General features: G+C 43.1%; 1 protein-coding gene across 1 annotated transcript; it reads right to left on the minus strand.

Annotated features, from left to right (window-relative positions):
* Window positions 1–4,359: 4,359 nt before the first annotated feature.
* LOC126991821 (uncharacterized) lies at window positions 4,360–7,142 on the minus strand. The gene is made up of 3 exons (XM_050850489.1): window positions 6,960–7,142; window positions 5,622–5,733; window positions 4,360–5,349 (listed from the first exon to the last, which is right to left on the minus strand). The coding sequence occupies exons 1-3, from the start codon at window positions 7,047–7,049 to the stop codon at window positions 5,198–5,200; spliced, it is 354 nt and encodes a 117-aa protein (XP_050706446.1). The 5' UTR covers window positions 7,050–7,142; the 3' UTR covers window positions 4,360–5,197.
* Between the last annotated feature and the right edge of the window lie 3,027 nt (window positions 7,143–10,169).

The following is a 10,169-nucleotide window of genomic DNA, read 5'->3' on the forward strand; positions in this document are numbered from 1 at the left end:
AGGAGCCGCGGCAGTCCGTGAGAGTAAAACGAACTGCGTGTACTGTAGGCGCTGGCACGTGCCAGGGGCCTCTGTGGCTCGGGGAGTGGACCAGTGTTCAAAAAGGCACTGTAACACAACACTGTACGCTTAGTGGGTAACACTGTGACACTAACTGTTGCTGGGGACGTGCTGCACTGAACTGTTGCTGGACACACTGCACTATACACAAGGATCCACAAGTGTAGGATAATCCCAGACGGCGGTGGTAGATCCAGGAGGCGGTGGTTAATCCAGGGGGCAGCTAGTAATCCCAGTGGGGTGTCACACTGAGTCTGCGGTGTGTGGTGGCGTATACACTTTGTCTGTATGGCGTGTACACTGAGTGTGTGGCACTGTGTGTCTCAGTAATATGTCGCACTGTGTTTGAGTGTTCACTGAGTCTGTGTAGTGTGTCACACGATGTGCGTGTCTCAGTCGCCGGACCAGCAGAAGGGAGGAGGAGGGGTGGGGTGGGTGGGTGAGCGCTGGAGAAGCACCATGGGGCACAAAAGATGCCTGAAGGGCGCTGAAGATGCCTGGAGGAGGCGCACAGAGGGAGCCTAGAAGAGGCGCACAGAGGGAGCCTAGAAGAGGCGCACAGAGGGAGCCTAGAAGAGGCGCACAGAGGGTGCCTGGAAGAGGCGCACATAGGGTGCCTGGGGGAGGCACAGAGGGTGCCTGTGGGAGACGCAGAAGGCGTCTGGGGGAGGCACACTGGCACAGAGGGTGCCTGGGGAAGGCGCTTTAGGCGCCTGGGGGAGGGCGGGGGAAAACCCTGAAGGTGGCAACTACGCCTATGGCGTAATGTTTCTCCCGACCTGAGTGCTCAGCCCCACGAACCCCGAATGGAGGTGAGGATTTTTGCCCCAGGAGAGGGCGGACGAATGGACAAGTTACCCTGCCCAGGTCCTCCACTCTAGGAGAGAGTGCCCTTAAAACGGCACCGGCTATAAGCCACCTTGAACCATAGCAACACTCCGGGGTCACCAATTGTTGGTGGTAGCGAGTGTTCTAAGTGCTAATCGGTTCACGGATAGAGAAAGTCATATCCGCCAGGGTTACTTTATTAGACAAAACTTACACAGCTCATCACGACAAGGACAACACATAGGATAGGTGTTTGTTTGTGTATGCGTTTGTGTGAATGTTGTTTGTGTAGGTTAACATTTAAGTGTTGGTGTATGTGGAACAATGTAACGGGGGACAACAAGAGAACGTGGACGGACAGTCAAAGGTAAACGAATACAAGGAAAGTTAACGATGAAGACGCGACAAGACAGGCTGACAGACACAGTGACGATGGACATTACATGAAAACACTGAGAATCTTAGTCTCTCTTTGCAGCACCCCATTTTCTTGTCACTGAGGGGAAGGAACACGGAATTTGAGCGGTGACTGCTACAATCTCTAGCCTTCTTAACTGACTCTTGGTCATCCTCTCTTACCCGTTTCGGTGAAACTTTTGCTATTGCGCTGGACACATCAAAAGCTTTTGATAGGGTCTGGCACAAATCTTGCTTTCAAACTACCCTCCCACGGTTTCTATCCTTCTCTCTGTACCTTTATCTCCAGTTTTTCTGACTGTTCTATTTCTGCCGTGGTAGACGGTCACTGTTCTTCCCTAAATCTATTAACAGTGGTGTCCCACAGGGTTCTGTCCCATCTCCCACTCTTTTCTGTTGTTCATTGATGATCTTCTTTCCAAAACGAACTGTCCTATCCATTCCTACGCCGATGATTCCACTCTGCATTACTCAACTTCTTTTAATAGAAGACCCACCTACAGGAACTTAACGACTCAAGGCTGGAGGCTGCAGAACGCTTAGCCTCAGTCCTTACTATTATTTCCGATTGGGCAGAAGAACCTGGTGTCCTTCAACACCTCAAAACACAGTTTCTCCACCTATCCACTCGACACAATCTTCCAAACAACCATCCCTATTCTTTGACAACACCCAGCTACCACCTTCTCAACACTAAACATCCTCGGTCTGTCCTTAACTCAAATTCTCAACTGGAAACTTCATATCTCATCTCTTACTAAATCAGCTTCCTCGAGGCTGGGCGTTCTGTACCGTCTCCGCCAGTTCTTCTCCCCTGCACAGTTGCTGACCATATACAGGGGCCTTGTCCGCCCTCATATGGAGTATGCATCTCATGTGTGGGGCTCCACTCACAGCTCTTCTGGACAGAGTGGAGGCTAAGGCTCTTCGTCTCATCTGCTCTCCTCCTCATACTGATAGTCTTCCACCTCTTAAATTCCGCCGCAATGTTGCCTCTCTATCTTCTATCGATATTTCCACGCTGACTGCTCTTCTGAACTTGCTAACTGCATGCCTCCCCTCCTGCGGCCCCGCTGCACTCGACTTTCTACTCATGCTCATCCCTATACTGTCCAAACCCCTTATGCAAGAGTTAACCAGCATTTCACTCTTGTAAACTCTGGAACAATCTTTTCATTCATTTCCTCACGACTTGAACTCTTTCAAGAGGAGGTATCAGGACATCTCTCCTCCCGTATTTGATCTTGCTTTCGGCCACCTCTTTTGTTTCTTTTTAGGAGCAGCGAGTAGCGTTTTTTTTATTATTGTTTTCTTTTTGTGTGCCTTGAGCTGCCTCCTTTGTTGTAAATATATATATATATATATATATATATATATATATATATATATATATATATATATATATATATATATATATATATATATATATATATATATATATTACAGTAAAGGAAAAAGCACAAGTGGAAAAGAAAACAATAATGCAGGAGCCCACAAATCACTTCTTCTATAAAGAGACTTGATGAGTAGCCAAAAGAGAGGTCAATTTCGGGAGGATAGGTGTCCTGATACTCTAATCTAGGAAGAGTTCAAGTCGTAGGCAGGAGGAAATACGTATGAAGGAAGATTGTTCCCGAGTTTACCATGGTGAGTGATGAAAGAGTGAAGATTCTGGTTAACTCTTGCATAAGGGATTTGAATAGAATTGGAGGTGAAGCGGGACCCCGGGAGGGGGGAGGCATGCAGTTAGGAAGTTCAGAAGAGCAGTCAGTGTGAAAATATCGAAAGAAGATAGAAAGAGAGGCAACATGGCGGTGGAACTTAATTAAGAGGAAGACCGTCAGTGTGAGGAGAGGAGTTGATAAGACGAAGAGCCTTATACTCTACTTTGTCAAAGAGAGCTGTGTGTGTGGAACTTCCCCACACGTGAGATGCATGCTCCATACGAGGACGGACAAGGCCCCTGCATATGGATAGCAACTGCGCGGGGGAATAGAAATGGCGAAGACGATACAGAACGTCCAACCTCGAGGAAGGTGATTTAGTAAAAGAAGAAATATGCAGTTTCCAGTTCAGATTTTGAGTTAAGGATAGACAGAAGATTTTAAGTGTAGAAGAAGTTGACAACTGAGTGTTGTCGAAAAAAGAGGGGATAGGTGTTTGGAAGATTTTGTCGAGTTGATAGGTGGAGAAATTGAGTTTATGAAGCGTTGAAGGACACCAGGTTCCTGCTGTCCCAATTGGAAATGATTGCTAGGTCAAAGGTTAAACGTTCTGTAGCCTCCAGTCTGGAGTCTTTTAATTCCTGTTAGAAATGTTTTATGTTGAAAGAAGTTGAATAATGTATAGTTGTCGGCGTACGAATGGATTGGACAGTTTGATGTGGAAAGACCAGAAAGAGAGTGGGAGACAGGACAGAGCCCTGTGGAACACCAATGTTGATAGGTTTTGGGGAAGAACAGTGACCGTCTACCAAAGCAGAGATAGAACGGCCGGAAAGGAAACTGGAGATGAAGGTACAGAGAGAAGGAAAGAATCCGTAGGAGGGTAGTTTAAAAGGTATAGAGTTGTGCCAGACTCTATCGAAAACTTTCGATATGTCTAGTGCAGCTGAGAAAGTTCCACCGAAATGGCTAAGAGAGGATTACCAGCGTCAGTTAAGATGGCAGGAAGATCACCAGTAGAACCCTTGCGGAATCATACTGGTGATCAAATGGAAGGTCAGAAGAGGATAGGTGCTTATGAATCTTCCGGTCAAGGATTTATTCAAAAGCTTTAGCAGGACAGGAAAGTAAAGCCATAGTACGGTAGTTTAAGGTCTTGGAACTGTCACCCTTCTTAGGCACAGGCTGAATGGGGGCTTACTTTCAGCAGGAAGGAAAGGTAGATATTGACAGGCAGAGACGGAGGAGTTTGACCAGGTAGGGTGTCACCACGGAAGCACAGTTCTTAGGTGCAATAGGAGGCACTCCATCAAGGCCATAAGATTCTGAGAATTGAGGCCTGAGAGTGTGTGGAAAACTTCATTCATAAGAATCTTAATCAGAGGCATAGTAGAGTCAGAGGGACCATGAGTAGGAGGAATATGCCCATAATCGTCTCAAGTGGAGTTTTTAGAGAAAGTTTGAGCGAAGATAGAGATAGATGGTACGGCAGTGCTGCTGTCAGGATTAAGGAAAGGTGAGAAAGAAAGTAGTGAACTTGGAGGAGATATTTTTGGCTAGGTGCCATAAGTCTCTGGAAGAATTAGAAAAAGCAAGGTTGCGACATTTTCTATTTATGAAAGAGAGACAATCACCTCAGTGTTGCGCTGGGCACACACAGAGGGGTCTCTCTCCTGGAAGCAGTAATCATTCCAAGAGAAATCTGAAAGGTATATCCTCAAGTCGTCCCACCGAGCTGAAGCAAAATGCCAGAAGAACCGCCTCTTCGGTGGGTCCAGATGCTGTACAGGAGCGATAGGACAGAATACTGAAATAAGGTTGTGATCGTAGGACCCAAACGGAGAGAACAGCTTGACAGAGAAAGGTGAAGGATGAGAGATTATGAAGAGGTTTGGAATATTGGGCGTCTCTCCAAGACGGTCGGGAATAAGAGTAGAATGTTTAACCAACTGCTCAAGGTCACTGAGGAGAGCAAAGTTGTATGCTTGATTACTAGTCTGGTCAGTGAAGGAGCTAGGATGAAAGCCAGAGCTGGTGGTGAACATTGAAATTTCCTAGGATGGAGATTCCAGCGAAGGGAAACAATTTCTTTTTTCATCCCCTAATGTAAAAGTAAATTTCTATTTTTGGGGGGCAATAGCACACACCCAATCGTTAACAATACCATATCGCTTAAAAGCGGCTGCTAACATTGAAAGGAAAAATATAGCAAGATATATGTGTTCAGGTTAGTGTGAAGAGCGGCTTACCCTCTGGTGCATGTCAACCACAGGAGTCTGGGAGTCTGGGAGCAGCACCAGGGACGCGGGGAGGTGGTCGATGCCGCGGCCCAGGGAACACGGCTGCCCTATCACCAGCACGCCGGTGTTCAGGAACGGGTCTGGGGGTTAGGGAGAGAGAGAGAGAGAGAGAGAGAGAGAGAGAGAGAGAGAGAGAGAGAGAGAGAGAGAGAGAGAGAGAGAGAGAGAGAGAGAGAGAGAGAGAGAGAGAGAGTTATTCTTTAACGATTTTTGTTTTTATTTCTTTCGTGTGACATTGTTGATACCTACAGAAAATCACGTTTGTTTGCTTTTAGTGACACTCCTCTTTGTTCAGTACTTTTTATTTTCGTCATGTGTGTGTGTGTGTGTGTGTGTGTGTGTGCGTGTTTACCATCGGACAGGCGGGGGGCAGTGGAGCTCCTCAGCACCCCGTCCTTGTTCACATAGTAGGCCTTACGATACGTCGTGAGCTCGCGCCCATGCACCAATGAAAGGAGTTTGAGCTGTGGAAGGAAACATTTCTTTAGCTGCATTATGATAAAGAGAGCACAACGCTTTCATCCCTTTCTCTGGGAAATTCTGGAACATGATCTATTCTTATGTACATATTTCCTCCTTTCTGTGACTTCCTCTCACCAAACCTAAGAAACAAGACAGCTCGTGAATTACTAATTAAATTTGATAACATCGGCATTGCAGGCCCAGCTTGTTGCTGCCATTAATTATCATTATTCTTTTGTACTTATTTATTCCGGCAATGAGGAATAATATGCATTGAAGACGGTGACCGTGGCCTTCTCAAGCCGCTCTACTGGTGCTCTTCGTTCTTGCTCCCCTCTGTTGTGTCCAGGTTGTCTGCCTTCCCTTGTAGCGTCGAGTGCGTGACTCCTCTGTGAGGTGGGAAGGAGTCTGCATGGCCTCTTCGTGGAGGTCTGAGTGAAGGCGTCCTGGGGCGGCTGGGCATCGGAGTGCCTAGTATCCGTTATGATAATTATCTTATTTACTTTAGCTACTTCTGTAGCGTTTTTTTATTGTTTTTCCGTTTCCAACCATTTACTGATTAATTGTGACCAGTCGGTTTGGCCAGGTATGACCCTTTTTGATGTTTTTTTAACAAGTTGAGATATTTTCTTCACAGTTTCACTTGCTTTGACCAAATATTTCCCGATATCAGTGTTTATTTTTTTTTCTTATATTTTAATCATATAGTAACTTTTTATGATCCCTTTAGACTCAAACCACCTCTTGACAATTTTCAAAGTTTCTGACTTGTTTTGATCAATATCTGGCCCTTTTTTAAAATATCTTATTACTTTTTCTCAGTTTTAACATTTTAACCATTCCCTGACTCCATTTGATAATTTTCCGAAAGGTTTTAAATTATATACAATCTTGACTTGATTTTTTATACTTATTTTTTTACTTTTATCTCTTTTGATCGTTTCTAAGTTTTGGTCAGTTTCCTAGCCCGTTTTGGCCACCTTGTGGCCCGTTTCGAGCAGTTCAGATCGATCTTTGCGTTTTCTGAATTGTTTTTAATTTTTTTTTTTTTTTTTTTTAGATTCGCTCTAACGACTTTTCATCCTGATGACGAAATGCTGACCCTTATTTTACTTTTCTTGAACTGTTTTTCATTTTCCTATTCGTGTTGACTATTATATTACCCGTTCTGAACTTTTCTTTATTATTATTTATTTCCGTATCTCCTTCACCCCCAGTGATGATCTACCTGCAAGAGAGCGTCGGCCTGGTTTGCCTGCTCTAACAGGTGTCTGCTTTCCCGCCCCCAAGACTCTGTGTCATCGAAGCTCTGCGGCATTTGATCTTTTTTCAGCCCAAACAGCCTCAGAAGCCATGAGAAGTCTTTATCCTGAAACGAAATTATATTTTTATTGTAGATGGTGAGATACGTAAAGGGTAAGTAAAAAAATAGATGAAGAGATCCATTACACCGTCAGACTAAAATAGGGAGACTCAAGAAGATTCATATTGACTTTTAGTTTGATGTGATAAATAGGAAATGTCCTTTGACGTTGATAAATGCTATATTCTTCAAGTGGAAAATATAAATAGAAATATATTTATGGAATGTGATCAAAAGCGTATAGTATGTCACATTTTTGTCAAACTTAAAGTTATTTTAATAATACATTAAACCTTTATGATTTAGGCACCAAATAAAACAAACATAATGTTGGATTTATTAACATAAATCTATCATTCTTGAAGAAAAATGTAAAGCTAAGACGAAACACTAACTTAGTCAGACCTCACTTAGGGCATGAAGTGCAGTTTTGGTCTTTACCATACCAAGGGTGTTTCTGAATTAAGTGTTCAATGAAGGGTAACTAAGATGATCTGTTCCCCGCACAGTTTACCTAACAACAGAAAGCTGTTATGTCTAAATATGTTATGTCTTGAGAAACCCCTCCCCCAAAGGGCGTACAAGAAATGAATATCCTCCGACCATTAGTAGCTCACTATAATACAGTTGGCCAGATCGCTATTCTCTCCATCTTATAATATTGGCAAATGTAGAAATGCAGAGTCGCAGTAGCCGTTTGATATCGTTACACTTATGATTATGGACAGAAAAACTAATCTGGCGCAAAGGGTCCATGTAGTTGCCTATGTACTTTTTGAAAGGAAAGTCGTTTGCGCTGTTCCCTTCGTATGGCTCTAGTACTGGACCCGACCTCTCTCTCTCTCTCTGTTGAGATGACATGAGGCGATAAACATTATTCTGGTCTTAACAATAGAAAATTTATATCAATCGTGAAGCGGTATGAAACAGTTTTCTAAATACTGGAGTCTTTAAGTAGTGCAAAAACTCTTTGTAAAAGCATTGCGGACTGAGGTATTCAGTAACGAGAGCAGGCTTTTGCTTTGATTCAAATATATAAGGCTGATTATGTGTTAATAGGATTAGGTTAATAGGGAATATTATGTTTTCCTACTTAAATTCCGCGCTACAGTGGCTATCGCCCCTAACTACGAATCTTCGGGTCCGTGATCGAATTCCGGAATGGACAGTCGCCGTCCTGCCCACCTTGCTGCTCATTCTTCTTTTTCTGGATGATCGATGAATGGGTATCTGGGGAAACCTAGGAAAGATAAACTGTGCCAACCAGGATGTTTCATTGTTACAATGGAAGGTTTATGGGTTCTCTCTCACCATAAGTTCAAAGGACCAACGGGACGGAAATGGGCACCGCCGCCAAGCGCAGCTATAGCGTATGCTCCCAACTTTACTTCCTTACTTACTTATGTAGTTGATGGGGCGCATCGCCATTTCAGAAAAAAACCCTCAAAGGGTACATAGTAAGAACAAGGTGCGCAGATTTTAATTGGCTGTGTACTGCATAGTTTGAACAGATGGCATTGGTAGTTAATTTCCATGTTCTTTGTCGCCTTTCTTCGGATTGAAGTGATTTGAGCGCATTGGTGACAGGAAGGTGAGAGGGGCTGTGTGTGTTTGCTTGTGGTGGGCGTTTGTAAAGGTAAAAAAGAAATAAATCAAAGTGTGTATTGAATATGAAACAGTGAATAAAAATGTACATGCCCTAAAGGAAATATATATTCTAAAATATTAATGTTTTTTTTTAATTGTTTACCAGCGAATGAGGATGAATTTTCTGATACTTCTAAATGGGAGTAAAAAATGGAGTGTTTTGTGTGTGGAAGTGAGAGGAGGAAATAGACATGTTGAGAGAGAGAGAGAGAGAGAGAGAGAGAGAGAGAGAGAGAGAGAGAGAGAGAGAGAGAGAGAGAGAGAGAGAGAGAGAGAGAGAGAGAGAGAGAATTGTCTTACATCACCTAGCCAAGAGTATTGAGTGGATGGCGTTTCCAAATTTTCACGTCAACAACAACAACAACAACAATAATCTACACGCACCAGCGCAACTAAATTCCCTCGCTTGCGCCATTAATTGAAATATAGTTTAATACCCGCTTTTTTTTTTTCTTACCTCCCTCACTGGACAAAAAAAAGCTCACAAAAAAAACTCCCAAAATAGATGACGTTGCTTTATGAAATGTATAATGACCGACGGGCTGTTTTGTTGGCTGTCATTAGCGTCCATTACATATTAGTGAAGTAATTATATAGGTGTGTGTGTGTGTGTGTGTGTGTGTGTGTGTGTGTGTGTGTGTGTGTGTGTGTGTGTGTGTGTGTGTGTGTGTGTGTGTCTGTAGTGGGGTTTATGAGAGCAATGTTTATGGGTTTATCTTATTTATTTTCTGATATGAGGGTTTTATTTCTGGGTTTACTAGTTTTCTTTTACTGTGTGTGGCGTAGTTAGGTAGTTAATTAGAGAGATAGATAGATAGATAGTGTGATAGATTAATAGTTACGTAGTTAATAAGATAGATTTTTAGTTAGTCTATTTAAGGATTTATTTTTTTTTATTCTACAGCAAAAGAAGCAGCTCTACGGCAATAACAAATAAAAACAAAAAAGCTCAATAAAAACTGGTCCTATAAAAAGATCCTGACGTCTCTCACTCCTCATTGTCACACGGTCGAGGTTAATAATATATATGTTTTTTGTTTCATGCATTCTACTTTTTTTCTCCATTTCTTCGTCCGTGTTTTTTGTTTGTCTATTTGTGTGTGTTGGGGGGCGGGGTGTTAGAGAGAGAGAGAGAGAGAGAGAGAGAGAGAGAGAGAGAGAGAGAGAGAGAGAGAGAGAGAGAGAGAGAGAAGGGATTAAATAAGGTGTGACCATATCGTGTGTGTGTGTGTGTGTGTGTATGTGTGTGTGAGCCTTTCAATCATAATAAATCGTACGGCCTCCAGGTTTGATTGTTTTCCTCTCTCTCTCTCTCTCTCTCTCTCTCTCTCTCTCTCTCTCTCTCTCTCTCTCTCTCTCTCTCTCTCTTTTTTTATTGAAACTGACGAATCTATTGTACACAACATATTTGTATTTTGCCGACGACAC

Source organism: Eriocheir sinensis, unplaced genomic scaffold, assembly GCF_024679095.1.
Source record: "Eriocheir sinensis breed Jianghai 21 unplaced genomic scaffold, ASM2467909v1 Scaffold348, whole genome shotgun sequence".
NCBI lineage: Eukaryota > Metazoa > Arthropoda > Malacostraca > Decapoda > Varunidae > Eriocheir > Eriocheir sinensis.